The following is a 27,279-nucleotide window of genomic DNA, read 5'->3' as shown; positions in this document are numbered from 1 at the left end:
AGAGGCAGCATCAGGAAGTTTGTTTGTTGCTTCCTGTGGTTATAAATTCAGTGAATCCACCCTAAAATAGAAAACTAATGTAAGTTCTTGACTCTATTGTCTGTGATGGAGTTTTAAACTTAAATGAAGGCTTCCCTCTTGTGGTAATGGTGCAATTTACCCCTTGCCTAATCCTTTCCTACTCTCCATCTCCTTTGTGTCTCTCCATGCCTCCTTTGTGCTGTGAGCCAGAACTATGACTTGGGAGAATGGCAGCTGATGCAGGCTCTGTTTGGTGGCTGGCAGCTGCTGGCATTTGCTTGTTTAGGATTTGATGTCTAGGTTTTTGTCTAGATTTTGAAGCCTAGTCATTTGGGCGGTTTGGGTGCAAAAGGACAAATACTAACACGGAAAAATGAGAAGGATGAAGTCACCTGCCATAAGCTGTATGTTCAGTTACTTACTGCTGCCTTGTGGTGCCTGACTCTCATTTTCTGAGTGTGACTGAAATCTCAGCTGTATATAATTTATATTATGTCTGTGGGATCCTCATCTCCAGCCTGAGGCCATGTGGGTGTTCCTGTGGGGTAATAAACAGCAAAGGCCTGTGCCAGCCCATGCCTTGCAGGTAGAACTGCTTATGATAACCTCAAAAACTACAGCCAAGTTTAACAAGTCTGCTTTGTGATCTCCATTTGTTTAGGGTTTCTTTTTCTTTATTTATAATTATCTTTATATTTCTATACTTCTTTATACTTTATATCTATATATCTATATACTTCTGATAACAGCAGTTAATCTAGCAAAGGAAGGTATTGCAAGCACCAGAGAAGGTGACTGAATTACTCAAATCCATGCCAGGAAAAAGTCCTTCAGATAATTGTCAGACCTGTATGTCTTGCCTTGAAATACACTGGATCCAGAGTTACTATCTGAAGAGTTGCTGTAAGCCAACCAAGCCTCGTAGGTTAGTGCCCTGGGGTGAAATCTTCTGGTCAGTCTTCTGCCAGGACTGAAAACAATGATTCATAATGAGGTATTTTAGCATTACAATTGATGAACTTTAATGCTGACTGATTAAAAATGTTGCTTTTTGTGTTTGTTTAACCAGACTAGGTGTATTCTCTGTATAGATGGGAACAGTAAGCTTTTCTGGTGAACATTTTGGTATTGTATGCCACTTGGATCTGCAAACAATTACAATTTATGTGTGTTTTTTACAGTGTTGGGCAGCCTCAATGGATTCTTCACCTCTGTGGGACCCCGCCTCTGTGTGTATGGAAGGTCTTTGCAGAAGTGAGCTGAGACCTGAGTGCTTTTTTTGGTTTTTTTTTTTTTTTGTGTAAGAAGAGGCTGATCCAAGCCTTTGAAATGACTGTTGAGAATTGACAGTGCTGCTGGTATAGGTCTTCTGATTTCTTGTTCAAGGAGTCTGGCATAAACTGACTGCTGCTGCCCTGGGACCACTTTCTGCCTCCATTAAACTCTTCCCTGCTCTCTCGATGCAGTTCTTAATTTCAGCTACTGCATCCCAGTGTGTCTAGAGTGGATGAGTGTGTCCCTCCACCTTGCCTGTTGATGGCTTGTCTTGGGGCCTGTTTCTGGAATGACTCACTCCAGCATTACTGAATTATGACTCTGAAGTTTTTCAGGAAGAAAGCTGGTTGCAGTAAATGAAGGGCATGAGCAGTCAGTCTACATGGCTCTGCCTCCTCTTTGTTATTCACACCCCCCCCAGCACTGTCAGGACAACTCTTGTCATTTTGCTCCTGCTCTTCTCACTGTAGATGTTTCCTGTGAAGGCTGAAATCCATCCTCAGCACCGTTTACACTCCTGCATGGATTGCAGCTTCTTGAGTAAAATGAAGATCTTTATTCTCAGTCTGCTGCAAGTTACACTGGTGTTGAAAATCTGTGAGTATTTTTTCACAGGGTGAACATCTAGCAAGGCCCTGCCACCCCTTCATGGATGACAGGCTAACTCCAGATGTAGGTGAGTTACCCCAGCAAAAGTGGGCAAACTTTGAGCACTGCTGACTCACTGAAACCTCTCCTGTAATGGGGCCCTGGCACATCCAACTTGCTGATAACTGCAGTCACTGTGGATCTCTCTGCATTGTTTTTCGTTCTTTCATATGCCACCGTGTTAAAACTATTCATTTTTTTCAATGAGTTATTGGTTCAAGTTTAATAGAATACAAGTTGCCAGCTGGAAGTGTGGAGTGGTGTTATTGCTGATGGGTTGGCTACTGAATCTCCTAGCTTATTAATGAAATGAAACTAATATTTTATAAATGAAACTAATATTTTAGCTAATATTTTAGAACGCCTACAGCAGGGATCTTGCCTCAGTTAGGCTCTCAGACTCCTGTGATTTACTTAATTGTTAATGCACTTAATTAACTTAATTGTTCATGCACTGCCTAACAGGCAGTTGCTGATGTTCCCTGTTAGTGAAGCACATTGGTTAGCAAGACTTCAGGACTTCCCTTAGAAATGAGTCTGAAGTTCAGTGCCAAACCTTGGAAATCCTGCAGCAGCAAACAGACTGTGAATACTGAATATGAGAGGGGTGGGGAAGAGATGCTATTTTTTTGCAGAAGTATAATGATTTTACTTGCAGCTTGAACATAGTTAACTATGCTGAGATGAAGAAATTCCCTTTGGGAAGGAAAAAAGAGGCATCCATCCCTTCATTTCTCCTCTGGGTCTTGGCTGGCTGCCTCAAAATATGGGTGGGTGGGAATTCTGTGTGTGTAAACAAAACCCAAATGAACAAAAGCCCTGTTTTCAACTTGTTGCTTAGCCATTGTGGAATTTAATACCATAGAAATTGCATTTTTATGGATGACACATAGTTTTTAGGAAGACTTTGTAGACTGGCAAGAGTTGATCTGGGTTTTGGTGGGGTGTATTTTGTTTGGTTTGTGTTTTTGATGTTCTACATTATGATATCAAGAGTCAGAGGAGACCAGTGTGATGAACCACGCAAATCTGAGGTGTAGGAGAAGTATTTTTTCATTAAAGTGACAACTGCATGTCTCCCCTCTTGCTGTCCTGCATCCTTTTGAGACTGCACTGCACTCTGTAGTAGAGCTGAAAATACTCTTGCTTTTTGTAAAGCAGGGCTGCCCAATGCTTGGAATGCCTAGAGCAGGGCTTGGATGAGGCAGCAGAAGCAGAGAACAGGAGTTGCTTTGTTATGGGTAATGCTAAATTCTGCTGGGCTGGAAACCGTGGAGTGTCACATTAGAGATGCAAATACATGCATGCACACAGAGAGAAGTTCTATTTCCTGAGGGGAGCTACTCTCAGGCTTCTGCTTTGTGTGTTTGGCAGTGTTGCTGTATCGTTACACTATTTTTCCCCAGGAAAAAACATATTGTTTCCTTGAGGTAACTGTCTGTGCTTTATTTTTGCAATTTCCAGTTTTGTAATTTGTTACCATTGACCGCAACTCTCTGCACTGCCCAGCTGCCCTCTCACTGGAGCACGGGAGCCACAGCCTCTCCCTTGGCAGCCCAGACAGCATCCAGATCCTGCCTGGAGCTTTGGGAGGACTGACCCCCTCCCTTCATCTCCTCTGCTACAGAAACAAGCAACAAATGGCAGAAAAGACAGCAGGTACCAACATGAAGAACCTTTTCATTTTTTCTATTTACTTCTCCATCTATATGTTGTCAACTCAGGAATGCTTGCCAGGGGATACACTGACTAGCTAGGTTTGTAAGAATATAAATTATACATATATATATAAAAAAAATTATTGAGGGGAGAAAGAAGGCCCTCTTAAGGGGGAAAAAACAGCTTATATTGATTTAGAGTTCCAAATCATTCTCACCACTCCCATTTCCATGTAGCCAGGTAAGTCTTAAAACATCCCAGCTTTTCCCCTATAAAGCCTGACAGCCTCATGGCCCTCAGTTCCAGATACTTACTGTATTTCCAGCTCTGGAATACATTACACATCTCAGGGTTTTTTTTGTGTATGGTACACAAAGCTATGTTGCCAGACTAATGCAGCAGTCACTGAATATTTACAACTTCATAGCAATACATCTGCAGTATTTGTTGGGAGTGCTTCTAATAGAAATGCAGGTTTTCCCCAGAGAACTAATAATTTACTGAAAATGTTTAATCAACCCATTTAAAATAGAAAATAGATTTTTAATTAGTCTAAATCTATATGCTTTTGAGATTCTGTCATCATTTTAAAATTTGAACATTGGCTTTTTGGTTTTTTTTATTCCTAATAGTTCACTTGGCACAATAATTTATTGGGATTGGAAAAACAATAGAAGCCTTGAGGGCTTGAACTTCAAATCCACTCCCCTCTTAAAAATTTGGGTGTCACTGTAACATGTAGTTCAGGAGGAAAATGTATTTATATTAAGGAGATCTTTTTCTTGTTTTTGTGCATGAAATAGGGCAAGTCATCTTGCATACTCTTGTATCATGACATGCTCATATAAATTTTGTAGAACAATACTATGGGAATGCAGACCATTATACCCATTAACCATATTTATTCCTCGACTGTTGCTGTGTTAATGCATAGAAAGTAATTTGGTTTTGTTCTGGATATAATTTACCTTAGTCAACTTAGTAAACAAAACACAATTTCCTTGTAAACCAAATTCTTGGAATCACTTTAATGCATTAGTAGATAATTAGTACTGGTTTACATAGCTTGGCTTAAGAAATTAGCTTTCATGTGAGAACAATTATTTAAACTGATGATGAAATACCATTATTCCTAGGAAAGACAAATTTTTATACAGAGTTAATATAAAAATGTTTCAACAAAAAGCAAAAGCTAAATTTTATTTACTTTCACTTAATAATCTTTATAGCCTTTTACAATTTTTCTCTTTTGTGCATAAAATCTACTTTTAAACAACTTATCAAGCACAATGGAAAAACTGAAATGACTTCAAAAATTATTAACCAAAGCATGCAATACATCTTTTTATAAAAATTGTCAGCTGTCATCTTGGAAAAAGAAAAAGCAAAGAAAAAGGTGTAAAATTCAGTGATGAAACCTTGTTGATTTGCTTTATTGATACTGGTCTTCTTCCAGAGCTGTCCCTGGCAAGAGGATCCAAGGAAGTGCAGCAATGATCCCATGGCACTGTCACAGCAGGACGGGCTGGAGCCTGAGGCTGGCAGGGCACAGCTGGAACATCTGTGGGATGCCAAGCAGAGGAAACTGATGTGCAGCTGGCTGGAGAGTCACACTGCAGGTAATGATGAAAAATGCCTGTTATCCAATAGGCCAGGCTTGTTTAGAACAAGATCAAACTGCATTTGTTGAAATGAGTGTGAGAGAATCAAAACCCTTCTGTTCCTTCAGGTCCCGCAGCTGAATATCAATTTCCTTATCCTCCTCCCACCTTGTGTGAGGAAAATGTGATTCTTAGCTAAGCTAGCTAAGAACTTTGCACTGGAGTTGAAACTCGACCATCTGGAGAGTTCAAACATGAGCAATAGAAAGGTAGGTCTTGAATGTTTATCTGCAATTTTTTTGTAGCACTCAAACACTCAAAAATCTCCCTGAAATTAGTCTTTAAAAAAGAAGTGGATTCTTTGAACCAATCTAAAGACAGAAAACAGCAAGAAAACTATGGAGAGGCCATAGTTTGCAGAAGAGGAGAATCTTGCAGTTTGATGTGGATAATTCACAAACAGAATTTATTGAATGTTCTGGATAAATTGTATTTGCAAGTTCTTCCACATCTACTTCACCTCTCCCCCACACCATTATTTTCTTAAAGTGACAGAAATCACCTATTCTGATCCCAGGGGTAATTCCCCCTCTCCCCTTGCATGATTCATCTCACTTTAGCAATTTATAAACATTTCTGATATTACCCAGTTTTTTGTAATGGTTTTCTCAGAGTTTTTCTCAGGCCTCAGAGCCTGTAACATTCAATTCAAATTTTTACTTATTAAGTGCATCTCCACTCCAGGAAACAGCCCCATTAGGAATGCCCATGTAGGAGTTAAGCTGCCTCCTGAAGAAGCAGCAATAGTTTTTTATTTTCAGCTCAGGCCATAAGATTCCTTTTTTTGTTGTTCTTATGAGAACTTTTGAAGAGGGGGGATGTGAAGAAGGGATTCAGAGGATAAGCAGCAGCAGAGGAGGTAGCTATTGTTTTATGGTGTGGACACTGCATCCCAGTGAGCAGTTGGCTCCAGAAATGAGATATGGACACACAGTTCTTGCAAGAAGCAACCTCCCTCTCATTTACATGAGAGTAGGGTGGTAGAAGAGACCCCACTGAAGAGAATTCATTTTCCAGTTAAAAAAAGAAAAAATAACAACAGTACCACACTGCACCCCCCTCACTTGGGAAAGCTGGAGAGGCAAACAGTTGCAGTAACTTCACTAAAAAAACAAGGCTAAACTTAGCCTTGTTTTAAAGGCTAACAAAGCCTTTAAAATTACAGTTGTTTTCAGGAATAAATTGTATCAGTTTGCTACTGTGAGCTAATATTACTTCATAATGTTAATAATATTACATAATAACAAAAATATTAATGCTATAACAATATCTTAATATCTATGAAGTATATTATATTATAGTAATAATAATATTATATATTAATAATAATATTATATTATAGTAATAATAATTATATTACTATTACTATAATAGTAATAGAATGAGATATAAATAGAAGCACAGAGGTAGCAGATAGTAATAATTAAAACCTTCAACTATTACGGAGGTCATTAGATGCCCCAAACCCAAGAAACTCATTAGCACAACCATTGGAAAATTCTGCTGTTTATGGAGACAGTACCATCACCTCTAAACTTCCCAACACTGAAATGACCATTGGTCTTGTGTTTACTCTGAACACATAGTTGTATCTATGGTTTTCAATTTTTTTCAATATGTTTGATCCTGCTTGTGAAATCAGGATGTAGGACTTGATTTTGATACAGCTTTCAGGTGCATACCCTGCCTCAGTGGCAATAACTGGCAGGAACTCTCTTCAGCTGCACCCACAGGTGAGCTCAGTGCCTCACTGCTTGCTAATCTGCCCTGCACTAAACAAGAACAGGTTGATAGCTGATAAAAAAGCAGCTCTAGTACAAACCAGACTGTGTGATGATAATGGTTGATTATTCTTGTGAAATCAGAGCCTCTGTCTGAGATGGTCTTCCACCCTTCTGTTACACAAATGCACTTTGATGGAAAGTACCTCCACAAGTGTTTGTTTCCACGTGTGTGTGCATCTCCATACCTGCTCTTACCTTGGGTAATTAGGCATCTGTTCCTTGTCTGTGGGGCTCCTAGTTGTAGACTAAAAATGAAGAGATCAATCAATAATAATTTAAATCAATAAGTTAGGCTTCTGCAAAATATCTCTCGAAGTTGAATAATTCAGAAAACACATTCCTACAATGAGTCACTTATGTGCTTTACTGCAAACATGAAGACAACACATGTCCCTGGGAGCAGGGGAGCAAGAGACACTCACAGAAATAAGCAGTTGTTGTGTGGGAGAATGACATGAGGTGGGTTTTGTACAAATCTTACTCCCAAGGCTGGTCTCTCTTGGTGACAATTAGGAGAGGTGAGAGATCCATGGATATTCATTGTCTTGAACTCCTGTCAGCAGTGGGACTGGGAGCTTGCCTCATGAAGACCAGACTTGGTGACAAAAAGGCAGGAAACTGATTTTTGTTATTTTCTAGATTTAAACTTTGAGCATCATGTGAAGCTCAAGAAATTGGAAATAAGCCAGGCTAAAGATGTTCCTTCACAAGTCCAATGGACAGTATTGTAAACTACCAACAAGTAAGTATTTTCAAGACTAGAAGTCCTGACTGCAATACTGTTGAAACCATGGAGAAAAAAACAGCTTTTCTATGACTTCCTCACCATCCAAACACACAAAAGCTTGTATGTGCTTCAGGATCCCATGTTATTTCAACTTTGCTAAGCTGACTAAAGAAGTTTTAGTGCCTGTGAATCCAAGTGCCAAAATTCCAAAATTAGGGTCTGTCTTTGTTCATCTTCCTGTCAATCTAGCAGAGAAAACAGAAACTGGTGGTTGTCCTCAAACAAAGAGGTGTTTTTGTAGTTTTCAGGGCACTCTACTTAGACACAACCTGCAAGCTGGAGAGGCATCAACTGATGAATAAGCAATCTGTTAGCAACTTGGACTAAAAACAAGGCACTGATGAGGGCTGGGGAATGCAGCCAGACATTTTGGATAGCAAATGTAATCAATAACCTGCCAGTTTGTAGAATGTGCATAGCGCTCTTCTGGGTGTTTTTTGGATCAAGATGGGAAAGAGATTTGGTCTTTGGCAGCAAGCTGGGCATCTACAGATTTGGAAATCAAAATGTGGCAGAAGAAATTCTGTGGAGGATGCCTTTACTGCAGTGGATTACCTGGCTACTTACAGGACCTTACAGGAGCTGGTCAGTATTAAAATGTCTACAGCAACAGCTACTAAAGTTGCCCTTTTTTATAGGAAGGCCATTTTCAGTGTCAGTACCTACTGATTTTAACAACTCAGAAATAAATGCTTGCAGTTGAGTAGCCTGTGAAAAAAGCTTTGACCTCTCCACAGCAGGCCACCCACCTTGCCAGTCCTGCCAGGGAGGCCAAGACTGAACAGATAAAACAAAGACTGAATTGCTCTTTTTTCCCATGGGTATATTTGTCATTAGAAGACTACTAAAACATTTAACACTTTTTCCAAGACCTACCTTCAACCATTATAGAAGTTGTTGGCATTGAAATAATAACAGTTGTAGTAACACCACCACCAATAATAATAAATCAAGCTTAACATTTGCTTAATGCAGTATTTGTCTCCTGAAGTCCAGCTGAGTTATAGATTGTCCTCTGTGGCCTCTGCCTTGCTCATTACCTAGCAATGAAGCAGGGACACCTAACACTCAGTTCTTGCTGCTGTGCCAAGCCTGGAGACCAGAGCATCAGTCATTCCCAGCTCTGGTGAGGAACCTGACACTTCCCTCCCTAACAAACAAGTTCAAGGTTCTACAGAGATTAGCTGTGAGAGGATAGCTAACTACAAGCAAATCAAACCCTCTTATGTAGTTTCTGCAAGCTTGTGCATATTTTTAGGGGCTGGATGACTAAATCTGTGGGATGTTACACACAAGGTGCCATAATGTAACTGCAATAGTAGGCAGATTTTGAAATTCCATGTTCAGAAATGGCTGAGATTCACATAGGTAATTCAAATGCCCCGTGATGTAGGCAGGCATCACACAGGTTTTGAAATATTTCCCTGTGCTAGGAAGTAAGGATGTGGGATGCACATGGAAGTGGAGTTGTTTTTTTAAGACTTTAAAGGAAACTTGTCTAGTAATCCTTGCCTAAATATTGTCTCAGCTGCTGCCATTTGTTCTATTGGTGGACAGGCACAAACCCAAGACTCTCCAGCTTTACCTAAGCTGTAAGGAGCCTTGCTCAAGGATGAAGTTTCCCACAGGCAACAGGCTCCTTCTAGTTCAGTACTTTGGTGGTGCACCCTGAAAATCTGGGCTGCTTAGATTTAAAAGCGGAGCTTTTGTCCTCAAATCTTCAGTGTATTTCCCTGAGATTTTATTTAAGGTATTTGTTTTTGTTGGTTTTGGTCTGTGGTCTAACATCTTGGAAAAAAAAAAAAAAGATACTATCAATGTCTACATGTCAGACCAGATATTTATTATACAGTATTGAACTAAAGCATTGTCCCTGCCTGTACTTTCTACAAATGAACATTCTACATCCCTAGGCCTTATTTAGTTGTTCTTGAAACAATGTTTTGTAGAGTGGCAGAACCTTTTGCTTTGTAGTTTTTTTGGGTTTTTTTAGGCTATTATTCAGTCCCATACTAAACTGTCACAAAATGAGACATGAACTTTGAGATAGCATCAAATGTTATAATGGAAGACTGAAATGAGTGCCACTCTCATTAATAACTTCATTACAGTGGAAGCAAGATCAAACTTATCAAGAAACTAAAAATTATGTTCCATACTAATTTCTAGGAGATATTTTCCTTTCTCATTAAAATCAAATCAAATTCTTTTTCTAACAGTCTTCTGATGTGATCTCTTTAAATCCTCAATCAAGACTTCAAAAACTTTCTATGAAAAAGACTATCCAAATCCTGATTTCAAACATGAAGTCTAGAGAAGGAGGCCCATGTTTTTAAAGGTACAGCAGGGAGAGTCTGTATCTACATGTAAAAACCAGCATTCTTAGAATAAATCTGAGGACTGCTGACATTCACACATACCACTTTACTAAATGACATGTGAAACAAAATGTCTCTCAAATGAATGCCCTCTGGTCTGCTTTCCTTAGAAATTTCAAAGGAGAAGAGAAGGTGATTGTCGTTGTTGTTTCAGAGAATTTATGTCTGGACATTCATATCCTCCCTCTGCAATCCTTGTTTACTCTTGCCATTGATATGCCTTCAGTTCTAGAGGAAGTCCTTTTTTTCAAGCATTGAAATATTTGGTTTCTGTTGTTGGACACAGACCATAATGATTCCTCCCACTGTATTTCTGCAGTGCAAAGCTGCTGATTTATATGTATCAGAGGCTCCATGACAGTGTAGGAGAGGGCAGTGAGGTCAGGATCAGAAGGGAATACAGTGATCATTATCTGAATTACTGGATAATTCCACAAAATTAACAATTCTGGTGTTGATACTACATTTCTGCTGGTATGATTCAATAATGAACTCTGGAGAAGCAGGACAGCTACAGAGGCAGGACTGCTGCTGTGGCCTTAAAATGAAACCCTTCCCTGCAGACAAACACTTCCCAAGAGTCACCCTCGTCTTCTCATGAGCTGCAGTGATCCCAAACCCTCAGGCTCTGAGCACCTTGTGAAGGCTCTTGCTCAGGACACTGCCTCCCTACCAGCCACAGAAGATATTAAAGCTGAAATATCTGGACTGCAAAGCTGCTGCTGGGCCAGCAGGAATTTCCCTTAATTAATTACAGTACCTCACAAATTCACATAAATACAGTGCTGTCTAAGAGAATAATGAAGACAGTACTTTTTCTCTTGCAGCAAGGAAATAATGCATTTAGGTGATAGTTTTAAATAGAGATATACAAATGGTACTAAGTCCAATGTGAAAAAACCCAATTTTCCATTTAGCATATGTACTGAGGTTTACAGAAATCAAAGGCCTAAAACAAATTCCCTCTAACAGATTATTTTTGTAATGGCAAGAGAAAACCATCTGCAAAAAAGCAGATGCTTCCTACTATTGTAGATGACATTCAATCACAAAGAGTCATAAAATATTCTGAGTTGGAAGGCACCCACAATCATCATAGAGTCTGGCTCCTGACCTTTCACAGGGCAACCCCAAAAATCCCTTTTTTCTCCCAAAAGGGAAAAAAAGCATCTTAAATCACCAGTGGTACAGTTTTAAATAATGGCCACAATACTCACAAAAACTGCTGTAGCAGTAGAAAGTTCATCAAAAACTTGCAAATTGATGGCTGATTTGCAAATAAAATATTGAAGTCATCAAGCAAATTGTTCTAAAGAAGCCATCTACCCAAATTCTGATGATGCAGTAGGAAACAGGCTACAGAAAAGCTGAGCCACAGAGACTTTGTAAATTTTCTGCCCCATTAACTCACAGTGAGTTCATCTTTGGGATGAAATCTTGACACTGATGAAGGCCTGATTATGCTAAAATAAATGTGGTCAGATAGAGAAAATGTTCATCACAAATTCAATGCCTGATCAAAAAGGGTTTGGATCAGACCTCTGCACTAAACTTACAGTTCAAGGCTTCAGAGCCCTTAAAGGCAGAAAAAAACACAACTTACCATTCAGGTTTTCATTTTCTTGTCTCTTTCTGATCGTGGTGTATCTCAGGTGATGAACTTTTTCCTTTAAGTAAAAAAAAAACCGAAGCATAAAACCAGCAGCAGAAATCTGTAATGCAAGCTTACTGTAGAAACAGTAAGACACTATAAAGAGCTGAATTCTTTAGCATTCTGAACACCAAGCATCTCTCCTGGAAAATAATTTTAAAATACTGAAAAATGTTTATGATGCTAATTTTAGCATTTTTACCTGAGACTCTTGTGGAGTTATCCCCACCAACAGTAAGTTAAAATTATTCTGGTATTAAATTATAGAGTATTGGGTGTTTTTTTCTGCTTGTTTGGGGTTGTGGTTTTTGGTTTTGTTTTTTTTAAAGCAATTTTTCCTCAAAAATCCAAGTGAAGGACAAAAACTGCAGTGACAGCATGAAGTCAGTTCATCATGTTTATAGAGGACTAAGAATAAAAGACTTTTCTATGGAGCAAAACCAAAGAAAAGTCACACATGCAATGCTGGGTAAAAACCACCACTACAAAGCAGCTTTTTTCCTGAAGCACTGAAAACAGGCCAAGTATATCTTCCTTGAAATATGGGCATCTTATAATTCACCAAGGAAAAAAAAGACTTATAACTTGGTGCTGCTATCATGGTGCAGATTAGATATGATCTTCCTCCACAAGAAATGCCCCTGACTGAGAGCAATAGCAGCAATTCATCTGCATGCTTGGCTGCAGATGGATTTGGAAGGTGGCATCCTAGTGCTGTGCTGCTGGTGCCCAGCTTGGGAAAGGGCCCTCAAACTGTTCCAGGCCCCTGCACTTTTGCTGTTAAGTGTTCCACTGTGATGACAAAGCTCAGATTTTCAAGTATGCAAAAACAAAGAGCACTCTCCTTGCTGGCAGCATCTGATGGATTCTTCACTCTGAAAAACAGCAGACTAGCTTTGCTTTTCCTCTTTCTACTAAATGACCTAAAGGACAACAAGAAATTATTTTTGTTAATGCATGACCTCATATAAAACAAGGGCATAACCTCTTCCTCCATGTGTCTTTTTAGAAGTAATTAACAAATCTCCTCTCCATGACTTGCAGCTTTGATGCAGTTCTTTCAGTCTCTCAGTGTGTGGGCTTTTGTAAATCCTGGTTTTGTGCCTCTCAATTTACTCCATACATTGAATACAAAGGAGCTGTAGAGCACTGCCAACAATTCTGGATTTCACTAAGTACATTCAACCCTTTCAGACAGGCATAAAGCCTGCTGTAAGTTAATATATTGTAATTGCTAGAATAAATGTATGCTTGATATATTCAGGTATTAGCTGAGACTGCTCAGTAGCACATTTGGTTTGTTTGGTGATATAAGGTTTGTGGTTTCATGAAAGATGCACATCACCCAAGAGTTTAAAACACAAGTCTTAGGAGACCAGCACATTTAACTCTGGACTTAACCAAACCCAGAAAACCTCTCAAACAACAGTGGGAACGTGTATCTAGAAGATTCAGAACCATAACCAGCAGGCTTCTTGGGAGCTAATTTGCATATAAATCATATGCAATACTTTTGACCTCATATGAAGGAACCAAAACACAAGAACTTGCTTTTAGAACATCTGAACAAGATTTCTATCAAGGAACAAATTTCAAACTCATACCTGTTGAGTGGATGGTAGTCTCTGCTTTTTGTTCTGCCACTCTTTAAATCTGTCAAGGGCTTCATCCACAGAAATTGCCCCCTTTTTCACTTGTTTCTGCAAGTGGATGAGTTCTTCCTGTTCAGGAGGGATCTTGTGTACCACAGTGCTGTAAGTTACTGCCTCAGTGTGGCCTCTGTGTGCTTCTACAACAAAATGTACAAAGTGAGAAATGCAATAAATCAGTGAGGATTCTACCATTACTCTTTGGCAGCAGAGCAGCATCCCAAACATTTCTTTCGTTACTACTGCCCTGGTCCGTGGATTCTCCATTGGTGTCGGTTCATAAAATAATTTTCCTTCTAGCACTACAGTTACAATACTGACATTTTAAAGGAAATGATTGCTGTATAAAATATCCACAGTACCTTTTTGCCCTTTCTTTTTCAACGTCATAAATTACATATCTCAAAAGTTGTGGATAAAATTTGGTCAGGAAGGATCTTGAAATTTCAAAAGACTGCCTTCCTCCAAGGAAGGAAATACATCATTAAATACATTTAATAACAAGTAAACGCTGCAGCCCAGTGTTCCTGGAGATTATGACAGAGTGCACAGCTGAAGGGAGATGTGTGTTATCAGAGTCACAGCTTGCTCCATGGAGGTGTAGCACTCCCTCTCCACAGGATACTGATACTGGAATGCTGATTCAGAACACATGAGCAGCTCAGAACAGGGGGCTCTGAGCCCTCTATGAGGCTGTTGCACATTCTTCACTGCATGGGGAGTGTGGCCAGGCTACAAGTTTAATCCATCAATATGATTTGGGTCAGTTTTTCTGTTCTACCATGCACCAGTATCTTCATTTCAAGCAAGGAAGGATTGGTCAAAGGGGCACCACTAATGGAAACTATAGCAGCAACATTGTAATGTGCTACAACTCAAATAACAACTGGACTGCCACAAGTAATCAACTTTACATGCATCTTGGGGTACCCAGGAGAAAACTATTGCTCTCCCCACTTCTGTCTTTCCATGGCTGGAATTACTGCAGCTGAGCCCTCCTGTCCTTCCTTGTCTTGGCTTTAATCACAATCATGAAGGGAAAAAGGAAAGTGTAAAGTAATTCTCACTCTACAAATTTTTCCTACAAGACTATAACTTTCAGTCTTCTTTCTTTAATCTGATCTCTTAATGCTGCAATACCATTAAGGATATAAATCCTAGGTGACAAAACAGATGCTAAATCACCCAAAAATCAAGTCACAGCAAAACTCTGCTAGCTCTACTGAAAAATATCATGGCAGTTAAAGAGCTAAATTAAATTCTGTACCAGGATTCCTGGCCTCGCAGTATGTCCTGCTGTTGTCACTGGTCACTCCACAGGCCTTTTGCCGAAACACTGCAACAAAATTAGGAATATAAGGAAGTTAAAAAATGGCAATAAAAACCATCACATTCTCAGTGAAGGAAGGAGACTCATAAAAGCAGGCTGGAATACATTTTTTTGTTCTAGTTTAAGAGTATTTTTCAACCCACTTGTCAATCTAATGTTAATTACTTGAAAAAATGTTCTGTTGCACAGAATGGCAGGATTACTGATGTTACAGAAACCATTACAAGACACTTTGAAGAAAATTAAAAGGATTTATCACACTAGCATATTACGTGTCTAGAAGAAACAGCAGGATCTCAGAGTTCTGCAGATGGTACAGACACTGTAGCCTGTTCCTTATTTTATGGGGAAAACTAAGGCAGAAAAATCCCCAATAGTACCAGGTGACAATAGTGACACTGCCAAAAAAAGGGTGTGTGTATATTTGTGTGTACTTTATTCAAGCACTAGAAACAGCAAAGCACAACTCCTCTGTTAGAGCAGCCCATCATTCCCACTCCTGTGAAGTGCCCAGGGTACAGCCAGCCTGGATACACCCTGAAATGCAGCACTCAAACTGCTGCTGGCAGCATATGTAACACCCAGAAGGTGGGAATTGCTCAGTTTCTGACATAGCCTGAGTGGCAGTAGCTTTCTCTCAAGTCTCAGCTCTGATTTTCACTAAACAAACTGACACTCTAGAACCTAGAATAATTTCTGCCAATTAAGTAATCCTCTGTCATCACTGCAATGCAGCAAATGTGCCAGTTCAATGGAGCAAATATTTTCCTGGGGACCAAGGCCCAGGCCAAGGGAGCTCTGCTGAAGCAGCAGAGCAGGCATGCTCTCACTTACAGCCCTAGCTCAGCCAAACACTGATATATTTCAATTTTTTAAATACTTTTCTATGTAATTATTAAAGAACCCTACAACATATACTTGCAGTTGTTTTCTTCTCTACTTGAAATAGTATTCTCCTTTAAAAGATGAAATTAAAGTAATGAGAGCACAGAGGTAATGCAGGCAGCCTGAATTTTATTGCATAAGGAGGAGAAGGGACACACTCAACAATGTGCCTGATTGGAAAGTACTTTAATTGATAGGCTTTGAAATTTCTGCTGAGTTTTGCAGTGTTGGAGTAATCAGAAATGGAATTACTCTTCCAGTGAAAAGTAAAATTGTTAAAATCACTTTATGTGCTGCATCTTGCTGAAATGATTTTAGTTGGCAGCAAGTATTCAGTGTGGGTGAGGTCAGTGAAAACAAACGCCTGCTTCTGGAATGCCTGGAAAGGCAGGAACACTCCACTGTGCCATAAGTTTAGGGAGAACTCTGGCAATTCACCCTTTCATTCCCACATTGCAATTACTTATGAACTACTTAAACACAGCAGGGAAATAAAAGAAACAGGTAATTTTGCACAGTGATATATTCCATTATTTTTTGAATGGAAGATAAAGTAAATATTCCTTCAGTAAAGCAATATTGATAAAGCAATTTTTAAAAATATCAGAATGTCACAGTTCTTCAAGTAAGGATATGTATTTTTTTTATTTTCTGGGCCTCTCCGGCATAGATAATCTGATTAAAATGTTTCAGTACTTCTATCATATTTACTGTGCACCCTTCAATAACATCTGTAGGATGAGAAAGAGAATCCTTTTGGATTTTTACTCATGTTGTGACTGGCTAAACTACCAGTCAAAATCTACTTATTAAATGTCCTGACCCTGTATATGCCATTTAATTTTTTTCTACAACAAACTTCTGTTGCAGTTTCTCAGAATTAAAGGAGGCTGAGAGAACTAATAAGTAATTCCACTTCATTCCCTCTCCTCTCTTCAGCTGCTACAGGATACAGATGAAGTTCTTTGCAAGCCCTAAATACATTTTTATGTCTCAGGCAGTAAGACCTCTCTTTAGGAATGTAATGTAACCCCAATATTCTTCCAGCAAAGCAAACTCAGAGAGAATTAACTACTGCAAGTATTCTAATAAGACATGAAACCAGAAAACAACATTTAAAAAGCGGGACAAAATACAAATTTTGTGGCAAATACGCAAAACTCTGGGAAAATCCCTAATGTAAGTCTTGGAAAGTGAGTGGGATACAAGGAACTCTGAATTGCCTGTTTTATTTAAGACTAACTAAAGATGTTGTTTCAGGATGTGTGCATATGTAGATAAATAATGCTATGAGGCTTGAAATTTGCTTAATATTTTCATGGTTAGCACCACAAAAGGGTTAGGAAAATTTGAAATCTAAGTCTTTTGTGTATAATTCTGAACTAAGAAGACCATTTTATAGTAACAAACTGCAAGAAACTGTGGTGAGTACACAGGGTCTAGAAAAAAGGATGAAAGTTTTTACAATAGCTGCAGGTTGACAAAAGGGACAGGAATTTGTTTTTCAGAATTAACTGAATTTCTAACACAAAGCTGTAATGTTAAGGAGTCACAGATGCACTATGACATTTCAAAAATTGGTTAGCAACATAATTAATAAACACAGAAATCAAAACACGGGAAGAGTTAGGTCATGAGAGAGAAGAACTCATATAAGCTAAGAGGCAATGATCAACTAAGATATGGTTTCTAATTTATATTTTACTTTACTATCTAAACTATGAGAGATGTTGCCTGATTTGTTGAATTGGCAACATTACCTCTAAAAACGAAACACGAGTTTCCACCGTACACTAGCGATTCAAAGCTAGACTGATGGACCTACCCTCTGAAAGAACACATGAGCTAATCATACCTAATACCTACTTACTTGACACTTTCAGTAGCACAAACACAAAGGAGAAAAGACAGTGATTTAAAAAAATCTAGAAATAAATATCACTATTTGGAATTCAGCTTGCTTAGGAAATTCGAGATGCATTTTTTCATCACCTTCATTGAGCTGATGTTCCAAACAAAATTATCTATCACTGTTTTCCTTAGGAAACATTCAAAATTTAAATACAGAAAAACAAAAAATCTTTATATGAACATGTGGCTAAGTGATAATTCAAATTAATTATTACACTAGGTTTGCACTTAGTGACACAATTCAGTTGCAAATTGCAGTGGGTTTGCAAGCTGCCTCCTTGTTCTTTGTAGGTTTTTGCTTCATTCATTTTAGAATCGTCATGTAATTAATTTGTGGTTAATGGAAGAATGGAGAAGGAGGGGTGAATTGCTGTTTAGGATATGTCACAGGGAGAGACTCTTGCCTTTGTCCATTCAATTTTTTCCACATTATTTAAACACTTTAACATTTAAACTGTGTATGCATAGCACCTAGGCAAATAAAACCTCCAAGTTCTTTTTTTCTGGTAGGGATTGCATTGTAAATTAGATGTAGCACAGCAAGAGATGACAAATACACAGAGAATGCTAAGGAAGGAATAGAGGAGAATGATGCTTATTATTCAGGAGAAGAGAACTCTGCAGATGTTTGTTCACATCTTTTTAGATCTATTTTCCTTTTGTCTGTTTTGTTTGCTAACACACCGACCATCACTCAGCATGAGGACTCAAGAGAGGTCACCAATGCAATGCTAACCAGTAAGTTTTGTAAGAGATGATTAATGACCACTCCCAAAATTTATACAAAATATTTCACATATTCAAAATGAAAACAAAAAATTCCAATGACTCAAAACATGAAATCAACTAAGGAAATGCAACCTGGTAAACAGACTTTTCACAAGGCAAGGCAGCTGGGCATGGATTAAAAGCATATCATCATGGCTCAAGAATCTGACCTAGGTAGGTCCAGGCATCGTGGAGAAGGGTTGGCTGTATGGAGCAAGGTAACAAATGCAGCACTGGTGTCTGGGTACACCTGCACCATGACAAGGCAAAGGGAAAAAGACTGAGCAGTTTTAAGTGCATCAGTGCAGGAAAACAAGTGACCACAAATACACTGGTACAGGAATTCTGATCAGGCCTAAATGGGCAGCCTGACACTCAAGACATTTTTGAGAACGCACAACAGCCATTTAATCAGAATAAAGACTAGGGGATGCCAAGTGCCCCTGCAGAAATACCAATCTGCCACGTTGTTCCCTTATGTTGCCAGGGCTTTCAGTGAGAGCATCACATCCAGTCATCCCAATTTCACAGGCTATTGCCAGCCTCTACCTTCCACAGCTATTTTGTTGGCTGAAAATGAACCACTCCATTTTCTCAGACCAAAAAGCAAAATGATTTTAAAAGGAATTACGGTGTAATGATGATGTGAAAATATGAATCCAAAAATAAGCATATGCTCATACCAGCAATTCCCTTCACAGTTTGCAGTGAGATTCTAAGTCTGACAAATACGAGCTCAAATCTGTTAGAATCCCAGCAACTTTGGTCACAGAGGGACCTCAGGAGACCCTACAGAGATGACTCCCCTACACTGAAGCAAGATAATAAAAATAATACCAGAACCCCCTTCTTACAGAAGAGTGAGTGAGTGAGTGAGTGAGTGAGTGAGTGAGTGAGTGAGTGAGTGAGTGAGGAGGCACCAGTGGTTAGTTTAAGGAGCTGCTCAGAGGGTGGTGTCAGTGCTCTGTGTACCCCAGTACCACACACAATGAAAACTGATCTCACATCTCTGCTCTTGTGAGAATTTTAACTTAGTGCACCATGGAAGCTGGAAGGACTTTAGTGACATACTCAAGGAGTATTTGCTCCAGGTTGTAAAACCTGAATATACTTATTTAGTCCCATTTTTCTTGAGCAGAGACAAGCAAAAAGGGAAGGACTCTATACATGTTTTTACTACAAATATGCTATTTGGAACAGTTTGGTTTGCAGCCAGACAGCATCCCATAAATATTTTTATCTCTCTGCACCTTATTCAGTACTTGTTTCAATCTACCAAAGTTCAGATAGCAAAAAATCTGATTGAATGAAGACAGGGGGTGAAGCTGGTATATCACTCCCAACCAGGTCTGTGAAAACAGTCTAACTGCCAGCCAAACAGTGCTTCCTAGTATTTCATTCATGGGAAGACACCCTTAAGTGAGGAATACATAATGAAATTCATCTGCAGTGCAGTACTTTATACTCACTGTAGGAGAGTACTACAAAACCCCTCTGTGGGACATAAATGTTTTGCAATTTGCATGGCCTCTGAGGCTTCACTTTGGAAACCCCTGCTTTAGAGCATTTAAACAATTGGCTTAATAAGAATTACCGACTCAGGGTGTGATCACTGTATTTCCTAGTAATCAGCCTGATAAGTTTCCATGACACTAACAGTTCTGTTCTGGATTTTATTTGTTCACTTCAGTGGGTTTATGCTGTCTATTCTGTAGGTGAGATATTCTGCTTCTCTAAAAATATCCACTGGATGCTACTTCTTCTGCATACCCTATGATTTTGATGAGCAATGAGAATGTTATTCTCTACTGGAACAGTAACTGGAAAATATATTTTTCCACTTCTAATTTTTAAACCTATGGTGAGGTCCCACAGACAGCTATCTTTAAATAGCAAAATGTTTTCAGTGCACAGAAGGGAAAATACATTCCTTGAGGGATGTGTGAGAGGTTTGCAAAGAAATAAAGGCTATAGCACAGGAAATTTATGCTGTTGTAGGGCAGGTATCCTTGCTGCAGAGAAACCCTTTCATACTAATGGTCTGTGATGACAGGTAAATGACTAAACCAGGACAGTAATGTAAATCCTTAACCCTGAGGGAGTCCTAGTAGGTCAGGCATCAGAAATGGCAGGGGCATTGCAGAAACTCATGCATCTGTCCTACAACTACACAGAGGACTTTGGTTCCTACCTCAATCAAACTTGGTATCAATAGGGAACATTAAAAATTGCACTCTAAACTGAAAACACAACACCTTCAGATGTTTATTTAACAGTTGTTTTGGCAGCAGACAATTGAACAAAGCACTGAAATAACCTTCAGAGGAATACTAAGCACCTAAGGAATGGTAAGGGAGCACAGTAAGAGTGCACACCATCTGGACAATGAGCTACTTGGCACCAATTTGCAGCTCCACTGGTTGATGAGCCTTTTACACACAAGATAAAATTCTTGCAGTGGACTAAATAAAAGAACAAATCTACTCTCTGTTAATAATGCAGTCTGTTTACCAGTGTTCAATACAGCAGTTTGGATGTTCATTAAAATTTGAAAGTGTAATAAATGAAACTGAGTAAAAGCGATTAGAACATTTATGTTTTAAATCTTTCAACTCCCCCATGTTTCCCAGAATTTATGTGTCAGCAAATTCAAGGCAGATGCTCAAACTGTAAATTGTGGTAGTTCAGTTGGACAACTTGTTTCACTGGCTGTTTACTGCCTAGATTTTGAAGTGTAGATCTTACTCTGAAAGTGACTCTTGTCAAGCCCCATGTTTGCTTTCTATAGATCAACAGTTTCCCTGTCCTGTCCTGCAGAACACCAAGTGGGGTAATCTACAGGGAGCAGGCTTTCTGCCCAGGGTAAACTTGATATTCCATGTATTTGAAAGCTGCTTATCACAAAGAAAACTATCTGCTTGCTTTCTTCTTGGTTGCTAGTCTCATGGAAGCACCACCACTTTTGCTTAAAGGAGACATCACTCTTTTGTGATGACATGGCCTTCATTCAATGTGTGGTGAAAGCACTCATGGAAATTCAGCCATTTGATTTCTCCAGATGGATATAAAAATAAATTTAAAATAGTCACCTGCATGTAATCCAGGAAGCAAAAGGTATTTCTGCTACTCAATGCTTATTACCCCCCACCAAAAAAATGAGCCCATCTATGGGTACATAAAGTACAAGAAAAAAATACTCCTCTTGCATATCTGCATGGCACAATCACACCAGCCTCTGCCATCCTTGGGGCATGAAACTTTCCATGAACTCCCAAAGTACATGAGGATCCATCTGTGAGCAAATGTGCAGCCTTAACACAGCCCCTCTCTGTGCATTGCACTCTGTTCTGTTTTCCACAGGACCCGTGTCTTACTGAATGCCAGAAGGGAACAGCTCTGAAGATAACGAGAACTGTGCAGAGAAGGCAATCTGTTTCTTACAGACTTATATTAAATAATTTGTTCTAGAAATTAAAAGGTATTTAGCAATCAAAAAGTGAATACAGAGGAGGGAAGGATGGCTCAGTTAAGCAACTAGAAGTTGCTCTGCAGTACAGTCCTTCTCTTTCCAACAAAGCCCTGGCCAAAGGTCAGACAAGTCATTTAAGGCAGCAATCCAGCTTGCAATGCCTGATGTCAGAGTGCTGACCAGACACACTAAGGATTTAATTTGAAGTTCAGAGAACTCTTAGTGGCCACTGAAATCAATGGTGTCTCTGCTTTGAATGAGTAAAGTGTTATGTAATGCTGTTCACCTCAAGAATCTTAGTTACTTCATACTGGGCATCCCAAAACTCAGTGGATGCAGAATCAAAGGGCTTGTAACAGGAGGGTTTGAAACAACACATGGGGCCTAGGAGCAGGCATGAATTACATTTTAAACAAAATGAGAATGAAAAACACAATGATTTTTTTATGCTCACCCACTTTAAACACTAGATGAAATGAAAGAAAATATCTGAGATAAATAGCTGCATATGGCTACCTACTTATTACTGTATTGAAATGTTCCTGGCAGGGAGAAAGGTAAAAGTACCTCAATTTTAACTTTTTGATTATTTGACTTTGCCACATCTGCAATGCTCTTTTTAATATAATAGATGAAAACAAACCCCAAAACCATAATCAATTTATTTGCTGGATGAAAAATGTGTATATGCATAACTAGAGTATTTCACACTGTTTAAATTATAAAGGAAGGGCTGCAGACACCTGCAGGTTTTAGTGATGAACTGGAATGAAGTTTCCTGGCTCATACTGATGAAACAATCTTTTTTTTTTTTTAAAGTCAAATATAAGCTGTCCTAAAATAATAAATTAGAAATTGGGATGTTGCTGGACTAGAGAGAGAACTTTTTAACCAATGTAGAGGAAAAAGACTGCCAATCCAAGTAGCAAGAAAAAATCTTTCACTTGAAGATATATCCCTTCTGTCTAAAATTTCACTAGCTATCTCAGGAATCCCTGGACAAAAATGAGACATTCTAGGTCTAGAACCAGCAGGATAGGTAGGAAAACAGAACTGAGTGGTCAGCTGAAGCTTTCTTGAAGTGTTTCCATTTTTCCTCATGAATTGGGTAAGCAAATGAACATGAGTGAGAGGCTGATTTCGCAGAACTACTGGAAAACAATCTACCACTACATCCTTATGAATGCAAAGGTAAAAAACCTGTGTGTGTGTACATATGAATACATTCACATGGGGAACCACAGCCCCATCAGAGCAGCACCTCTGATAGCATCTACCTTAGCCAATAAACAAAGCAGAAGCACTCCAGTACAATAAAAGACAGTAAAAGCAATCTCCCAAATAAAACATCTCCACTAAGAGTTCCAAGTCACTGGCCTGCCTACGATGATGGTGGACTGAGATTTGTGACACTGCCCTAGCAGACATTTCATGACTTCTGTAGCTGTAACAGGCCCCCTGTGCCCATCCATTCGTGGATTACACTGTGATGATTCATACTTGTACCTCCTGAATGCGCTGAAGAAAGAGCATTTGCCCAAGCATTCTGGCCCTAACCTGGATTTACACAGCCTGGAGGAAGAGAGCTAGCTAGGAAGAATAAATGAAACCACTGCCTGAGATAGGCATGAAAGAGGAGGTGCTACTCTATATTTGGTAAGATGCTTTGGGCAGTATTAATTCTGTTCTAGTGTAAAACATGCACAGCATGAGGTAAGCAATCTAATGGTGTCCTTTGACAGCCTGTTTTTTTACCATCTATTCTTCTGCATTGGCAGGCTTTTGTAGAAGAGGCTGGAGATGCAGGTAGGATGGATTTTGGGACTTACACAGAGATCTCTGCAGTATATCCACTGAATTCCTTTTGTTACTTTCAAATCTGGTTTCAGTCTGAATTGGATTACTAAGATATCTGAAATCCCTTCTGGTCTGGTATTTCCATGAAATAGCTCAAAAGAGTTTCCCAGTTTTCATGGAAGTAGTAAAAAGACAATTTTTCTTTCAAGAAATATAACGAGCCTATCTAGAAACACCCATTCCTAGCATCTCAAATTGGAGAAAAGGTATTTGAAAGAGGAATCCTCACACAGGCATTTCTCCCAGAAAAGGGCATTATTTTTATCAGAAAAAAAAAAAATCTAAGAGCGAGATTTCAGCCTAAAGTAAAACCATTTGATAAAGAAACTGGAAAGCAAGGCAATTCAAATAGCACATTCTACATTGCTGTAACATACACACTCACAGCTAGCCCAGTGATTCTTCATTTTCTATCATATTGTCATAATTTTTTAAAAGCTAAATAAAAGCTGTGATACTTACTCTGATGCAAACTGAAAATTATTCAGAGATGTTCTCAGCTCATTTGAAGGGTGAGAATAGGTTGACTGAAACAAACAACGTGTTGGTTTGAAGGCAGCTGAACGGGGATCTTAGTCTTTTAGAAAATATTACTGCTCAAAGAGAAGAGACCAAGACAAGAGTCTACATTCTCCCAGAAAATATTTACATGGCAGCAGCACCAACCTTGTACAATGTAGGGAGTGTTCTCCTCCCTGACCAGCGAGCACACGGGCCGGGGTGCAGGGGCTGGTGGCCTGTTCATGATAAAGGACCTGCAGTGCTTCCTCTTCTCCTCCTCCTGCTCCTCCTGCCCCAGGATGAGGTCGTACACGCATTCATCCTGGACCACACAAGTGTAGGGGTGCTCCTCCTCGCTGTCCTCCTCACAGGAACCCTGGTCTTCTCCACAGCAGGCGGTTGTGAGTCCATCACCCTGCTCTCTTTTACTCCTGTCCATCACAGAAGTCCTCTCTGAAAAACGAAAGTACTGTGTTGCATATACAGGATAAAGAGAGGAGATGATGACTTATCTTAAAGCTTTAGAGTTTCCTAAAGTAGCTCAGAGACCTCATTTCACTTCTTAACTAAAGCATGCTCATTTTCAGAGGCTTCTGATCAACTAACTCAGTAGAGGGGATGTCCCAAAGGAATAATTCCAACTTCAGGGCTTCCTCATGAGTGCACACCACATTATCAAATGTAGAAGCTAATCTATCAGCCACAAAATAAAGGGATTTATTTGCAGAAACACCGAGTGCCCCAGTTGCTCTCATGAGAGTTACACCAACATGTAACTAACATGTAACTCATGGTTAAGCCAAGTAAGAGGTACCTGTGGCCCTTGGCATTCTGGAAAGTCAAGCTGTTTGTTACCTGTTGCAAAAAATGACTTAAGAATTGAAACTTAATTTAGGAAATGTTGGATTTTGTGTTTCCTACCTTGTCAACATCCCACAGGGTTTTGAGGACTTTACAGATCTACTGTAAGCCTGAAATTGAAATGCTCTTTACAGTGTAGGTAAAATGTATGACTTCTTAGAATCTATGCTAAGACTATCCAACACTCTCCCCTCCAAAAACTTCCACGTCTCTCTGTATTCCCTATACGTCATATACTTCATAATACAACTACTCAGAACTTGCTTTTCTCTTGTTGTTTACAGCATTAAAAGGCATTGTTGGTTTCCCTCATACCTGGGTTTGTTTTGATTTGCCTTAAAACACCCACAAACTGCTAAAAGCTAGAAGCTGTCACAGAGGCTGGTGTTCCCATAAATGTTTATAACTTCCTTGGCATGATTACCCATCTTTCCTGCAAAAACAGTAGACTTGCCTGGAATCCTTGTGCTGACTCATGTTTCCCTTGTGCTGTAATTTACTGCCTGTACCTGTGTGTATCTGCTAAACTCGGCTGTGGTCACTACTGGCGTTTTCAATCCTTCAGCTGCTATTTAAATAATTACCTGTTTATTGGGTTCAGAGGGGCTAAACAACCTTTGTAAGTGGGATATATTTGTTAATGGGATGTATTAATAATAGCATTTAATAGCTACTAATAGCTAATTAATAGCTATTAACATGCAGTCTGGATAAGATACATGTTTTAAAACCACAAGTGGTGTCAATACACCTGCTGTGTATTATATGAATAATATTTTGTTTCTTTCTCTGTAGGACATTCTTTCTTTCAACTCCCACAGGGGGCACTCTCAGGCCACTGCCAAAGCACAAACTTGAAGAAGAGGGGCCTTGGAGGTACTTCACAGCAATTTCTAAAGCATGCAGCTTGCAGAAAATAACTCATTACAGCTCCTCTTTGAAAGGAAGCATCGTCCTCAGCTGGAGGAATTCTGACACCCCATTTGTCAGTGATGAAACCACAGCTAAACACAGAATAATTCAGAGCACGTTTTAAATGAGCTATTCCCACAGGAGCATTCAGAGATGAACTCTGCTTTACCAGCACAGCAGTTGGCACAGGACACCAGGAAACTTCCTCTGCTGGTACCCACATGCAGACAGAAAGCACTTGGCAGAGATGTCATTACTGTGGTGATGCAGCTGTATAAGAACTACTCAAAACAGGCATTTATGACAAACCTACACCAACAAATCCTGTGTGCCAAAACTGATCCCTCATTTAAATGCACATATAGATGCACCTTTAATGTTCATTTTATGCTGCCCCCTTTCTCTTCGAATTCACTTATGACTTTCTAACTATAGCTATTTTTTTTTCTGCACAGCAAACACAGGATAAAACCCTACCTACAGCAAGCTATTTCTGCCTAATTGTGTGAACATCAGGGTGGTTGGTGATGGTAATTTAAGACTCTAGTAGGTTACACCACCTTTGAAAACAGAGTTAACGGTAATAAGCTGTGGAGAAGCTGAAAAGCAATTTGTGTGCACACTTATCAGCATTGTCTATGACAAATAAGATATGACAAATAAGAAGGGTTTTTTTTCCCTAAGCAACTATTTAAAACTCATATTTAAGCTAGAATTATTTTGCATACTTGTTTTTTCCAATGAGAAAAATTTATGATCATCCCTCCTGAAACAGATGCAATAGTACTTTGAGATTCTCATAACTTTAATCAAACCACAACACAAAAATTTATCTTTTTACTCTGGGGCAGATGTATTAAAAGAAGGGAAAAAAGGAAAATAATTTATCAGAATTTTTGCTTTTCAATCTGCAATATAAATTTTATTTCTATATATCCACAATATTGGGTAAAATGTAGTAAGATATTGTTAGTTCTCTCTGTGTGGCCACTTTCTATTAATTCTACCTGTGAAACTTCAAGCTGTATATTAAATATAATTAAGTATTTGTATATAAAATCATGATAGCATTTAATGGTAAATTTTAGAATGGTAAATAATGAAGTCAACTTGACAAAAATACAGGCTTCATCTTTGTTTCAAGCCTCTCTCATAAATCCAGTGCACCATGCACTATTTGGCAGTTCTTTGAGATAGGTGGAGTGAGGAAAAGCTGAACCCAGCAGCCCATACCACAGTATTACTTAACAAACCTGACTGTGAGTATTTTGA

The 27,279-nt window shown here is 39.1% G+C and overlaps 1 protein-coding gene and 1 long non-coding RNA gene across 4 annotated transcripts in view; one reads left to right on the top strand and one right to left on the bottom strand.

The window, feature by feature from the left end:
* The first annotated feature begins 1,906 nt into the window (after positions 1 to 1,906).
* LOC120498839 lies at positions 1,907 to 5,194 on the top strand. Its single transcript, XR_005626763.1, has 3 exons — positions 1,907 to 1,972; positions 3,409 to 3,603; positions 5,060 to 5,194. It is a non-coding gene; the product is annotated as an uncharacterized LOC120498839 (long non-coding RNA).
* Positions 4,625 to 27,279, bottom strand: part of BANK1 (B cell scaffold protein with ankyrin repeats 1) — a 132,559-nt gene continuing 109,904 nt past the window's right edge. Inside the window, exons 11-16 of one of the 3 annotated variants that reach the window (XM_039702008.1) lie at positions 24,400 to 24,687; positions 14,781 to 14,849; positions 13,469 to 13,653; positions 11,817 to 11,880; positions 7,244 to 7,293; positions 4,625 to 5,216 (exon numbers count right to left, since the gene is read on the bottom strand). In XM_039702008.1, the coding sequence (XP_039557942.1) occupies positions 7,283 to 7,293; positions 11,817 to 11,880; positions 13,469 to 13,653; positions 14,781 to 14,849; positions 24,400 to 24,687 (617 nt within the window). In that variant the 3' untranslated portion in view covers positions 4,625 to 5,216; positions 7,244 to 7,282. The remainder of the gene's footprint in view (positions 5,217 to 7,243; positions 7,294 to 11,816; positions 11,881 to 13,468; positions 13,654 to 14,780; positions 14,850 to 24,399; positions 24,688 to 27,279) is intronic. The other 2 variants (XM_039702009.1, XM_039702010.1) reach the window with 2 other exon arrangements.

Source organism: Passer montanus, unplaced genomic scaffold, assembly GCF_014805655.1.
Source record: "Passer montanus isolate IOZ18808 unplaced genomic scaffold, ASM1480565v1 scaffold151, whole genome shotgun sequence".
NCBI lineage: Eukaryota > Metazoa > Chordata > Aves > Passeriformes > Passeridae > Passer > Passer montanus.
Note: the sequence above shows the minus strand (reverse complement) of the source record. Positions and strands in the feature narration are given on the sequence as shown.